Genomic DNA, 14032 nt, shown 5'->3' on the forward strand with positions numbered 1-14032 from the left:
TTACGTATTAACCAGAGGAAAAATACCATACATTTGATTTGTAAAATTTTTTATTTGGAATAATTTTCCTTCTACTGCCATAAAATACAAACACCTTATTTTTAAACTGTTCTTAATGTGATCATTCAGCCATACAAAGGACTAGATAAAACATATATGTACACAGAGCAAAATGCTACACAAAATGTATCAGGTGGTACTCAAAAGTCCCAATGTGTTACTCAATATTGACATTCAGCGCGCAAAAATTTCGCTAAGTTTTCGCTACAAATGCGAAATTGCTGGACGAAATCTTTCCCTATATATTCCTCTCATTCCATCAAAGAAATGATTGTCCTCGGGCTCAAATTTCCAACATTGCAAAAGCCTCTGGTCACAAGGTCTCGAGCCGAATTCGGCCCGAGTGGCGCCAACTGTGTATATCAAGGGAAGGTACACGTTTGGTAATTACTCAAAACAAATATTAATTTAAAAACTGACTTGGTAACGAGCACTGGAGAGCTGTTGATAGTATAAGACATTGTGAGAAACGGCTCCCTCTGAAGTAACATTGTTTTTGAGAAAGAGGTAACTTCTCACTAAAATATATTCCTATCTGAAAGCACACAAATTCGTCCAACAAGGGTGCTTTTTCTTTCATAATTTTCTCGCAACTTGATGACCAATTGAGCCCAAATTTTCACAGGTTTGTTATTTTATGGTTATGATTACGTGCAGATACACCAAGTGAGAACACTGGTCTTTGACAATTACCAAACATCCCAGTGCCTTTAAACAGCTCTATGGAATTGGGCCCTGCAGCCTATTTCACGAAACACTTGGATTAATCCTATCTCCAGTTAGGATGAGTTACTCTTCCTAACTTAGGATGGGTTCAATGCGTCCTACATCTATGGATACGAAAATGAACTTGTCCTAAGTCCTTAGATTAATCCCAAGTTAGGAAGAGTTTGTTTAAAATCAACGACTGTTCCTAAACATCCTACCCCTCTCATCATGGGTGGATTGTGTGATTAAGGGACATGTAGACAACATTCTCGTGCAGTTTGCCGCTACCAATATCTTCACACTCATGGCATTCGTCTTCATCTGTGAAGTCGTCATAAACATCAGAACATTCAGAGGGAGTGAAGCGATCCAAGAGAAAGGTTGGAGGTCGAACATCAAGACCTGTCAATCAGAGATGCCAATAGTTAAAGGAACATTACAGAATTCGGTTTTGCTAACAAAACAGTTGCTGGCAGTGTAAGCACTTTATGTAATCAACCATATACATAGGCTGACAAACCTGTAGAAGTTTGAGATTGATCGGCCATCTGGGTCAGGAGAAAATAGTGAAAAACCAATTACACATTTTGCATGACATTGATGCAAACAAAATGCAAAGTTAAATTGATTATTTTTCATCAAATATGACATTTCAGGCAGAAATATTTCAAGGGATGTTTTCTACTATCATCATCACTAGACCGTGTAAGTTTGATGTAAATCTGTTTTCTTACCAATTCTGTAACGTTTCTTTGAATGCAATTGTATGAGGGAAGAGAATGGGGAGTGGTTACTAAATGAAGGATCTTGACTACATAGAGTTGTGTGGCTGTGGACTGTGTGTGAGTTTTGAGTTTGAGTTGCATTCAAAAATACTGAGGAGTTAAGGTTTTAGTTGACAAAAGGGGATAGCTCCCTGTAACTCTTAAACCCTGTTCACACAAGACTTAAATTGAGTGAACTAACTGAACAAAAGGGTAACTTACCGATTTCAAGTCCAGTGCAAACAGCCCAGGTAACTTTCCTCACCGTAAACTTAACCATGCCACATGGGTAGTTTAACCGAGCCAAAGGTGAGGAAGATTGACAGGGTTAGTTAACCGAGCCAGAAAATCCAGTGACCTTTCACTGGCCTAGATCAAGCGCGTTAACTGGATCATCTGCACCTTTTTCTGTTTTTATTTGTTGGATTGTTTGTTTGTTAGTTTAGATGATCTTCCCATTAAGGGAACTCGGCAAACTCCCACAAGGGGATATAAACACCAAGCTGGCATCAGCCAATCTCCCTTTTACAAACATTGGTTTAACGTCTATGATTATGATTTGCACACCTCAATTGTGGTTCAGTAACTAGGTGACAATACTTATTCTAGTCATTGGGAAACCAGTGATCAGCATAGGGGATTCGAACTGTCAACCTTGTATTTGCAAGTCCTGTTGTCTAACCACTGGACTACGGTGAGCATTCTTTGAGGATGGGCAAGGCAAAAAATATAATGACTAACCTTTGGTGCTGTTTCCAGTTGGAGTCAACCATTCTTTAGACTGCATTGTCTTAGTCTGTTTCACTCTACCGGCAGGAGAATTTCCACCAATACTGACCATCTCCATGATGGGTGATGAAGAAACCTCTGAAAGTCCTGGCTCAGTTAATCTGTGATAGATTGGGTCTTTCTCTACAGTCCTTTGAGTCCTAGGGCTGGATTCTTGACTCCTAGGACTGGATTCTTGAGTTAAAGGAATGGATTCTTGAGTTACAGGAATGGATTCTTGATCCCCAAGACTGGATTGGTTTGGACTCAAAGTCGTTTCTGGTGGTGTATCTCTGATTGTGCGTGTACATTTGGTTGTTACAACGCAGGTTATGGCGAAAACCAGGCCTGTTATTACGGCACACAGACCGAGTAAAGCCACTGCAATGATGGTGATTACTGGAGGGCCACTCAATTTGGCGTTGGTATCAGTTAAATTGGCACCGATCGTAGTGGCATCAATACTGGTATCAGTTGTACTGGTAGCAGTTGAAAGAAATGGTTCTCCAGTAAAGCATTGTGTTACTGCTGGAGTACTTGTGTGTTTAGTCCCAGAATACAGCACGTCATTGTTCCTAGTAACATTCAGCTCGACTGTATCTGAAATACTGGAAGTCTCCGCCCCATTTGTTGTGTAGTCAAGCTGGAAAGTGTAGGATCCACTGTCAAGTCTTCGAACAAGATCAATTCTTAATGTTATTGTCAGAGTTGGGTTAGCATGACAAATGCCGTAAACCCTTATTTCGCATCCAGGAAAGGTATAAGATTTCTCTTTACAGATTTTGGAGAACTTCATGAAATCAGTTGACAAAGATTTTGAAAGATCATTTAACCAAACGACTTGAAAAGTCCCATTGAGAGGCCGAGGTGAAAATGTCACCAAATATTTCAAAACAAAAGTAGCTTCTTCCTGCACCTTCAAGCCAACGTCTTTGGTCTGTCGCTTGAGTGTGACATTGCCTGCGGCAACATTCTGTGGAAATGTTGAGAATAAGATGAGAAATGTACTGGAAATGAGTATAAGTAGCTTAGGTAACTGCATACTGAATGGCCTAGGATTAGGAAGATGGTTGGAACTCTCAATGTGAAATTTGGCACGGATTTCCCAGTAATCGTTTATGGTTAGTTAATGGTACGCAGGTTACAGCTGTACATTACAATTGGCTACATAGTACACATGGCAGACATGGATGTATTCAGGTTACAGCAGCACATGAAGTTACTATCGCCTATACACAAAAGACAAGGATGTAGTTCCTTATCACAGCATTCTGAATTTCTGACATTGGTCTGTAGTACATGAACATTTTATAGCATTAGGTGATCAAAAAACTTCCGGTAAAAGTAAAAACACTCTCACATTCATGCGTAGGGGTAAACTGAAGTAAATCTCTTATAGGAGTTTTGTTCTTTTATGGACGACAAGGCTTTGTTTTCTTTCTGTTGTTGAGGGAGGTTAGCTGTCACAGCGAAATCAGACAGGGCCCAGTTTTATAGAGCTGCTTAAAGACACTGGACACTATTGGTAATTGTCGGAGACCAGTCTTCTCACTTGGTGTATCTCAACATATGCATAAAATAACAAACCTGTGAAAATTTGAGCTCAATCGGTCATCAAAGTTGCGAGATAATGATGAAAAAGAAAAAACACCCTTGTCACACGAATTTGTGTGCTTTCAGATGCTTGATTTCGAGACCTCAATTTCTAAATCTGAGGTCTCGAAATCAAATTCGTGGAAAATTACCTCTTTCTCAAAAACTACTCCACTTCAGTGGGAGCCGTTTCTCACAATGTTTTATACTACCAACCTCTCCCCATTACTTGTTACCAAGTAGTTCTTATGCTAATAATTATTTTGAGTAATTACCAATAGTGTCCACTGCCTTTAAGCACAAAGAGTAGCTAAGCATAACAAAATTTTGCTTACCAGAATAAGCTTACCTGCCAAACTACCATGCCACATGTACAATTTGTGACTGGTACCCTGCTCATTTCTGCTAAGCCGAAAATTGCAAAGTATTATTTTCTGCTTAAGCAGCACTATAAAACTGGGCCCTGGTCTTCAAACAACGTGAAATGAAAAGCTGATGTAATGTGTAGTACAGTAACCTGACAGTTCAAGGTTACATTTTACACATGTTCATCTGTATTTGTTTCATTATAGCTCATTTGTATTGGGAAAGTTTTGTATTTTCTTCTTTAACTTCATCTGACGATATTGAAACAGATATCAGCTCACTGTGTTAGTTTCACAAAACCTGAATGACGTATTTTTTGTTCTTGACTTCCTTAAGTAGGGTCCAATTTTATAAAACTTGTTAGCAGGAAAACTTGCTCAGTACAGAAACATCTTGCCAGCCAATACCCAGAGCATCTACATGTATGTCCTCGCAGCAAGAATAATTTGTAATTGGAGTAACAATCTTAGAAACTTAACCGATTGTAACGTTTCTCAGATTCAAATTTTGGGGGATAAAAACTGATCTAATAGATGGAATTTTTCATCGAGGATAAAGAATATTCGTTTTGGTTTTACCCATACATCTATACACCGAAGTGTATTAACACTGTATACTCAGTACTTTTCTGAGCTCTGTGAAACAAACATTTGCAGGTATATTTAATACTCGGGTGGGATTCACACCCAAGACCTTTGCAATTCTAGAGCAGTGTCTTACCAACTAGACAAACTGATCTGTTTTCATTATCTCTTTACTTAAAAAAAAAACAAAAAACTTAATTTTATCGAAAAGTGCTGCATTTCTAACCAGTAATAAGACTTTATTGCCATTAATCCACTTGTATTGTCTAATTCATTTCATTTGGAGATATTTTAAGAGTGATAACCAATCGTATACGTTCCCTTTAAACGTACATGTTCCCATGTTTACCCCGATCTACTCAGTCTGGCTATGAATTTACTATCTACAAGTACTTTTTATACAGGTCATCTCATACTGGGAAATTCGCTGTTATTGTCCAATTCATTCCAAACCGATTTGGAGATATTTCCATTCAACCGTTACATCGCAACAACGTGACAAACATTCAAAACGGCCTCATTTAACGGTCTAGAGGCTCGGGAGGTTGGTTGTGCCAGTCCATGTTTCCTGCTAAAAGGAGAATTTTTTTTTTTTTATGAATCCTGTGGGTCGGTTCAAGCATTCTTCTAAAATATATTCCTCTCTCCCATTATGTGGCATGGCTCTCTCTTAAAGTCAGTCCAGCTCTTACATGATACCATCAGCCATTTGCTTTAGCCCTGCTAGTGTATGCATTTTTCTCTCATATGTGTAGCAACCCAGTCTGTTTTTGTAAATCCTTCTTGTTATCTGTTTATCTTGTCTCCTTCATAGAGTTATATTATAAGAACTAGAGGGTGCGCTGGCCTATAAACATGACCCGGCATGTGCGCAGGCGGCCATTTTCTAAGTTGACAAAACAGGCATTGCTTAGCGTGTGTTTGTGCGGCCATTTTGTAAGTTGAAAAAACAGCATCGCGTAGCGTTACAAACACAAACTCAAACGTGTGTTTCATATTCATTGCGTGCACAGAATAGCGCGCGCGTGTCTCCTTGTGGTCCCGTCGCGTTTGTGCAAGAAGCATCACCAGTGTGCCCTCTAGTTCTTATATATAACTCTATGGTCTGTTTAGGTTGTCTTCTCCAAGCCTTGGCTTTATCTGACAGGCTCGTACTCACTTTATTCTGGTTTACATAGATTAACTATTTTCCCTCCATCCTCTGTGCTTATTATTTTGCTTATATATGTAGTATTTTGTATACGTTATATCTTGTTCAACTATTTCTGTGACGTCACTCTATTGATGAAAGTGTAGATTCTTTTTACGAATATACACTTCACTGTAGATTCTTTACCATGTTTACCAATCTACACTTAACAATTGATGTGCAAAATACAACTGAAAACATGTTATATTTTAAAATCCAAAGTCATTTTCTATTTTAGTAAAAACATAATTGTAAACTAGTCAAAACATTGAGTTTGATAATGTTGCAAGTACAATAACATATGCTGGTCAATTTGGTAATATACATTAGTGATAAGATGTGACCAAACTTCATTTGACAAAGTTTGGGGAAAATAGTTTAAGTCAGAGAATATACTCTTAAGTGTAGATTCATTGCTACAAGGTACTGGCCCTCCGCTCATACATTCTATCAACCAATCTACACTTTTCATCCATTCTCCTTTACAGAAAAGGAGAATGAAATAAATGTACAATCCACGAATCTACACTTTCTCATCCATTCTTCTTTAATACAGAAAAGGAGAATTAAATAAATGTACATTATATCCATGAATCTACACTTTCTCATCCATTCTCCTTTACAGAAAAGGAGAATGAAATAAATGTCAACTTGAAAAAAAAAAAGGGGGGAAAAATCATTGAAAATTGGTTGTGTCATTTGATACATTGAGACAAGTCTCGCTGAAGTACAGGTGGTTCTCTCCTGAAGGAGTTTCCAGACCGGTCATTTACCCTCTTGAGAATTCTTCTTCCCCCAACATGGCCGGGGAAGAAATAAAGGTTCAAGATTCTTCAGAAGATGAACCTTGTGTGAACTTTCTGAAGATAAGGGGAACGTCTTGTACTGTTATAGAGGGACAGGCTACCTGGGTGCCTTGCCTATATTCCTTGGTCATTCACCTCAGAGCACATTTTCACATTACATGTAGATGTGATCCAGGCAGGATTGCACACAGCTACATTAGTTCAAATGCCCCCTGGTCATTGCCTTGGTGCCCTTGAATTGCTCCAGTAGAAATTTACAATTTCCTCAAAGGGTTACCTTTACCAAGGAGAAAATGCCTTGGTGCCCTTGCCCTTTAAAAAATCTTAAAACAAAATTAACCTCGCACTTTATTTTTACAAATCTTTTTATAAAGTACAACTGTTTTCTAAGACCTTGAACTAACATTCACTTTCCCTGTACTTTTCACTCGACGTGGTCTGGCCATTTGTCAAAAATAATAGTTGAATGAAACTGAAAGAAGCAATCACTTTCTCAAATCGTTTTTATTTTTGCATTTTCTTATATGTTATGAAGGTTTTGAAATGAATGTTTTAGTTTTGTGGTAGTACAAACAAGGAAAGCAGAAATAGCATTCTAGAAATAAATGAGAAAATTTTTGTAAGGATTCCAAAAAATTTCAGAGCATTCCTGTCCATTTGCATGGGGAATAAAGAATATTATTTGATTTCTACCCATACACTGATGTATATTAACGCCATGGGACACTTTCGGTAAACAGCATATAATCCAAGGCCCATACGTCGTGTATCAAAACTTATATATAAAAGAACAAACCTGTGAAAATTTAGGCTCACTCGGTCATCGGAGTCGGGAGAAAATAACAGGAAAACCCACCCTTGTTTCCGCATGTTTCGCCGTGTCATGACATGTGTTTAAAATAAATCCGTAATTCTCGATGTCAAGAATTGATATTGTTTTAATGTTTTCTCAAAAAGTAAAGCATTTCATGGAATAATAGTTCAAGACAAGTCTTTCACCATTACCTTCTGTAAACCCTGTAAGTTATTTGTAAATCTGTGAACTTTTTTGTTTTTTTGTTTTCTGTTCCGAAAGTGACCAATAGGTTTAAGCACTGTATTCTCAGTACTTTCCAGAGTTCTGTGAAACAAATTCAGGGGTGTTATTGGGCCAATGACCAGGGCACTAATGTAAAGCGCATTAATGGTTTATTGTGAAGTGCGCTATATAAGAAATTACCAACTTACCACCCCAACTCATTAGAGATAGTCATTACATGGTGTTACCGCAAACCTTTCGTTATTATTATCCTTCTGAAGACGAGCAGAGTATACTGTTTGAAACGTCTTCGAGACCACGCCAACTCTTTTCAGAGCCAACACTCCCTCAGAAGAGATTTACACATGGTTGTACCCTCAAGTTTACTGTATATTCATAGTGTCTTCCTATTTATCCACACCATGCAAAGCTTCAAACAATACTTAGAAGTCATCTGCTATAATAATATTCAAACAAATTAAAATTAGCATAATTACAAATTTTTTTCAATCAGAGCATGTTTTTCTCTTCTGGACTGATCATACAAGGGGAATTCGTTTCACCCTCGGCCAAACCCGTTCAGGTTGTACAAACGTATCCTCCAGTGTGGAGATTGATCGTACGTGACAGGCAATCGCTCTTGCCAATTTTCAGCTTTCCATTCCTCAACACTGTGAATGAATATACCTCTCTGCATGAATAATCTGAACATCTTCTGGTGACGAAAACAACACAGAGAGAGAGATAGGGTGGGGAGATAAAAATAAGAAGACTGGTAGACTTATGCTGTTTGTTTGTCTGCTTTAAAGACACTGGACACTATTGGTAATTACAAAAATAATTGTTAGCCAAACAAATTATTGGTAGCCAGCAGTTTGGAAATCTATTGATAGTTTAAAAGGTTGTAAGAAACGGCTCCCTCTGAAGTAACATAGTTTTTGAGAAAGACAAATTTATTAGGAACCTGAAAGCACACAAATTATGTGCAACAATGGTGTTTTTCTTCAATAACAAAAATTGAGTAAAATTTTACACAGATTTGTTATTGTATGCATATGTTGGGATACACCAAGTGAGAATACTGGGCCAAATTTCACAGAGCTGCTTAACACAAAAATGTGCTTAGAATGAAATTTCTACCTTGATAAAAACAGTATTACCACCCAAATTTCCACGTGATTTTCAGGTTAAAGCAAACAACAGCTGAATATCAGTAACAAGCAAATATGCAACAAATGGAAATTTGGTTGGTAATCGTGTTATTACCAAGGAATAAATTTCATGCTAAGCACATTTTTGTGCTTAGCAGCTCTATGAAATTGGGCCCTGGTCTTTGACAATTATTACCAGAGGTGTCCAGTGCCTTGATTACATGAGGGATGGACGCTTCTTTGTAAGGATTAAGTTCCGTGAGTAGTTTATTCGAATCCCCAGCCGTGTCACTTGTATCCTTAAGCAAGACACTTAACCATTGCTTCATCCTTCGGATGGGACGTAAAGCCGTTGGTCCCTTGTGTTGTGAAACGCATGTAAAAGAACCCAGTGCACTTATCGAAAAGAGAAGGGGTCGCCCCGGTGTTCCTGGCTGTGGTTGCTTAATGCGCCATAGCACCTTGTAAACCCTTGTAAGGTGCTACATAATTGGGTCTCAGAATTCATCTCTGCAATAACCTATCTTTCTGAAAGTTTGTATATACATGTACTCAGCGCCTTGAGTACCTTGTTTGGTAGATATGTGCGCTATTTAAGACTTCAATATTATTATTATATTATTATTATTCAAGTACAGAATTCATGCAATATTTCCAAGAGCTGTTTTAGAACAACGGTCTTGTTAGCAAAGGCCTTTGCGAAACTATGGGTTCGGCTCAGGCTTCATGACATTGTTTTTGGTATGGGGATTCACACAGGATGGAGCCTGAGACAGGGGTAATAAAGAAGCAGTGGTTTCGAAAACGGCTACAGTACATGGAAACTTTTGTAGATAAATCACTTGTACAACAGGTTGCTGTAACTACACTGTTGATTTAAGCATTTGAAACATAGGTAGCAATATGAAGTTAATATTTTCACTCTCACTGTTACAGTATTGTCATTGATTTTTATGCACAAATCACTAACAATAATATTTGAGCTGATCTGATCACTGGGCAGGCCTGCAAACGATTTCACAATCCCAACACGAGCTAGGACGAATAACTCTGGTTCAATGCGTCCTAACGACTATGGATACGGAACTTAACTCATCCAAAGTCCTAAGACTAATATTAAGTTAGGAAGAGTTTTGTGAAATCAACTAGCTGGTGGTATATATGTGTAGAACACAGAAGGTCCTGCTTAAAGCCCGGTTCATACTTCCTGCGAATGCGAACGCGATACGAAATTCGCACGAGTCGTGCTCAACTACTAAGTTGAGTTGTGCTCAACTCTTTTGCAAATATCGCAGCGAAAGAGGGGTCAAATTCGCATCAAATTCGCATCGCATTCGCATTCGCAGGAAGTATGAACTGGGCTTAAGGCGGTTTATAATCGGTCGCGCGATGGAAATCTTGAGCGCGAAAAAAAAAAAAAAGACACATTGTTTGGCCTCGGCGATGGCTATAAACTGTGACGCGCGTCAAAATTTCCATCGCGCGACCGACTATAAACCGGCCTTTAGAATCCCATTAATGACTGATACACAATATGGGTTTCTTTCTACAGGACTTTTGCTGCATTTTTTTGTGTCAGTGTAAAAACTGTGTACCTCCTAAAATTGCACTACGTAATGCACAAATTTGAAAATGTTGTACAATTGTTTAAAAATAGCCCAGCCATACACCCAAAACAAGTACGCGCCGAGATACAGCACTTTCTGGAAACCGATATATGGTTATTTTGCAATGATGATGATATGGTTTACTAAAAGCACTGACTGAGAAAAACAATAATAATAATAAAAGAGAACTGGTTTATTCTTAATGTTTTAAGGCAGATGAGACTATGGTGTTCCATTCATGCCTGCCGCAGACCAAAAGCACCTTCAATGGTCCAGCTGAATTCTTTCAACAGATAAGTCCTGTCCAAATCTAGAGGAAATCTGCGCACTTCAGAAATGGAAAATCATTGGTGGTATTAAACAGTCTCAAAGCAAATATGAGCACATTGCACCCATAACAGCTTCACAATCTTTGATTGATGCAAAATAAAAACCTAATACTAACATTTCTTTGTATCTTTATCATTGTAGGTAGTAGAGATGAGACAGATATACCGATAGCCACAGATAGGAAAACAACACACCATGTTCCGATGGATCTAGACAAACGGAAGACCAACTCATCTAAAGGCGTAGAGAATGGACAGGTAGGTGCAATATTATTATATAGGATTTGAGGCATTGCATGGTAAGGTATCAATATATATTTGGTTTGCGGTAACACCATGTGTGTATCTACTTGCCAGGTAGAGTTTGTTCTTAGAGAACGTTTTTTTCTTATTGTACTACCACGTAGATTGTTCGAGTGTTTGGGGACTTTTCAGTTCTGAAAAGAACTGTCCTGCTTTTTAACTATTATTATCAAACAAGTTTTTCCCAATCTGTTATCCCGACTTCGGCGCCTCCAAAACACTGCTGCCCGCATTGTGACCTAGAAAGTCCTGTGCTATCACCCCCATTCTGAAACAACTACACTGGCTCCCTACAATATCTCTAAACGAATCATCTTCAAGCTGATGCTCATTGTCCACAAAGCTCTTAATGGCAAGGCTCCCCACTATATTTCTAAACCCCTATAATCCACGCAGTCAGGTAGGGATTGAAAAACCAAACCACCATGCAAGGCTGGGGTTCGGGTATAGAACCAGAGCAATTAAAAAACTGTATTAGATATTTGTATGAAAGTTCAACACATGGTAAGAGGCTACAAGATGAAAATAGCAAAGGGAAGCTGAAGGTAGGGTTTATATTTCTCTTAACCCTTTGGTGCACAAGGCGATCGCTAGTGACCACCAAAACCATGTCAAATTGGACTTTTACAAACGACCATAACTTAAAAACTACAACCCCCATTATACCGCTTTAAATCGGTTGTTTAGAGAGATCGTTGAGCTTTCGTTTGGTATGATGTTCAAAAGGTGGTGGTATTGAACAATTTTGAGAGAAACACGGTTGAACTTGTCCTCCCCCCCCCCCCCCTTTAAAAAAAATCTGTTTAGGCAGTCTAAGATTGTAGGATGGAGGGAAACATGCACCAAGCAAGGAGTTCTACATAATAAATACAGTACAAGAAATAAGGCTGTTAGAATACCTTGTTTTGTTGTTGTGCATCTCAGCAAAGCAAGAGTGTATGGGCGAGAAAAAGCAGCAAGCCTGGCTTCATGCTCAAGTAAAACGAGTTCTAATTACATTTAAGGCATTTTTTTCTTCTTTTTTTCCTTCTTTTTTCTTCTACAGCTTGATACGAGCGATGCAGAAGATCTGATGGAGGACTTGAGCGATCGAATCGACGCGGCCATTTTGAACCGTTTAAATCAGGCATCTTCCATCACCACCATGGGCCCAATCAGCAAGCTGGCTGTCTTTATTGCGAGGTAATGACATACGGGATAATACGCTGCCACATTCACAAGATTGACTATCTTCTTAAGTTGGTTTTATTCATGGAAGGGGGGGGGGGTGTGATTGTGAAGGCTGGATCAAAGGTCACACAGCGTCTTAATTGGTTGGCATTTTCTGTTTGATTGAATGGTGATGCTTGCTTGCAGGGTTTTTGTCTAGCTTGTTTTTCTTCCATACAAACCAATGTTGTCAAGTCAAGCTTTTAAGCTTGACTTGAAGTTACAAGGCAACTTTTGTTGCCTTGTAATTTAAACATCATGCTATCTGTTTTTGCTTTGCATTTATGGCATAGTTGTCCAACTTTTGTTGGCAAAAACATGGGGTGTGGCAATGCAATAGTATACACATAATGAATGTTTATGAGTGCAATGGTGCGAATATGTTCATGAGTTGAAAGATGGAATGTTCTATTCAACGAGGCGGAGCCGAGTTGAATAGAACATTCCAGCTTTCAACGAATGAACATATTCGCACCATTGCACGAATGAAAAACATTCATTATTTGTTTTATATAACATCCAAGTAGATCTTTGTCATTTTGATTGAAAGATACAACTTTCAAAACAAACAAAGCGTAGGCCTCCAATTTTTAATTGTAGAACACGAATGCTAGTAATTTTACTAATATGCCTTGCTGCGTTACCGAAGACAACGCGCACGCAGTGATGTTTTTACTCAGCTTTTTCGTTCCATCCGAAAAGTACCATTGCACGCTGGCAGCGTGCAATGGTACTTTTCGGATGGAACGAAAAAGCACGGTCAGTGACTCGGCGTGCAATGGTACTTTTATTTGCTATCACGTGACGGACAATCCTCCAATCAAATGGCAAGGATCTGCTTGGGTGTTATATAAAAAGGTCTATACCACGTGTAGCTTGATTTGTACATTCCTATCCGTCAGAGATATGAGTAGATCAGCATGTACAGTGTATGTACAAACTGAGTGCTATTTTTTAATATTTGTGTACCATTGCTACACACTGACTGTATGTGGCTTTCTGTTTTTCCTTTGCATTTTATGGCATTGTTTTGGCAAAAACTTAGGCTGTGAGAATGCAATAGAAAGGTCTTTAGACCTTTATCACGGCGTGGCCATCTTGATTTTACTCCATTCCAACTCACTGTAACCAGGCTGGCCGAGATCATAGTCTGGTGCCATGTTTGTGCAATGAATGTTAGCATTCATTCCTATTATTGGAAACAGGGAACAGCGTGATAAAGGTATAAACCACATGTACATGTAGCTCTTGTTTTCATTCTTATCCAACAGAGATCTGTGTGGATCTATGCAAGTTTAACCTCTTTCTTCCCCGCCCTTAGGGACCTGAGCCTTGCGATGGCTGTAGTCCATCCGCTTGTATAAACACGCCGTATGTACTGACATCCACTGCCTTGTTTTTCTTTTCCCCCGTAGATATAACTACGACCCTTACAGGGATTCCCCGAACGACAATCCCGATGCCGAGTTACCGCTGACTGCAGGGGACTACATCTATGTCTATGGGGACCCGGACGAGGTAGGACTTTTTTTTTTTATAGCAAATACACTTCCAGGCTTTGTTTTGTTTGCGTGATT

General features: G+C 38.8%; 2 protein-coding genes across 3 annotated transcripts in view; one reads left to right on the forward strand and one right to left on the reverse strand.

Moving 5' to 3' along the window:
- The window catches only part of LOC117289985 (RIMS-binding protein 2-like), a 117822-nt gene that overhangs the window by 61349 nt on the left and 42441 nt on the right, over positions 1-14032 (forward strand). For both annotated transcript variants that reach the window (XM_033771188.1, XM_033771189.1), the window contains 3 exons: positions 11086-11201; positions 12292-12428; positions 13871-13973. In XM_033771188.1, the coding sequence (XP_033627079.1) occupies positions 11086-11201; positions 12292-12428; positions 13871-13973 (356 nt within the window). The remainder of the gene's footprint in view (positions 1-11085; positions 11202-12291; positions 12429-13870; positions 13974-14032) is intronic.
- Positions 892-3559, reverse strand: LOC117289987. The gene is made up of 2 exons (XM_033771190.1): positions 2274-3559; positions 892-1170 (listed from the first exon to the last, which is right to left on the reverse strand). Exons 1-2 carry the CDS (start codon positions 3340-3342, stop codon positions 995-997), a joined length of 1245 nt encoding a protein of 414 aa, XP_033627081.1. The 5' UTR covers positions 3343-3559; the 3' UTR covers positions 892-994.

The sequence above is a fragment of the Asterias rubens genome, chromosome 5 (assembly GCF_902459465.1).
Source record: "Asterias rubens chromosome 5, eAstRub1.3, whole genome shotgun sequence".
Classification (NCBI taxonomy): domain Eukaryota; kingdom Metazoa; phylum Echinodermata; class Asteroidea; order Forcipulatida; family Asteriidae; genus Asterias; species Asterias rubens.

What these genes read in the sequence shown, in the direction of transcription:
- LOC117289987 (XM_033771190.1), bottom strand. Translation starts at nt 3,342, where the DNA reads ATGCAGTTACCTAAGCTACTTATACTCATTTCCAGTACATTTCTCATC. An exon ending in AACTGGAAACAGCACCAAAG is followed by an intron (nt 1,171 to 2,273) that starts GTTAGTCATTAT and finishes TCTGATTGACAG; the next exon opens with GTCTTGATGTTCGACCTCCA.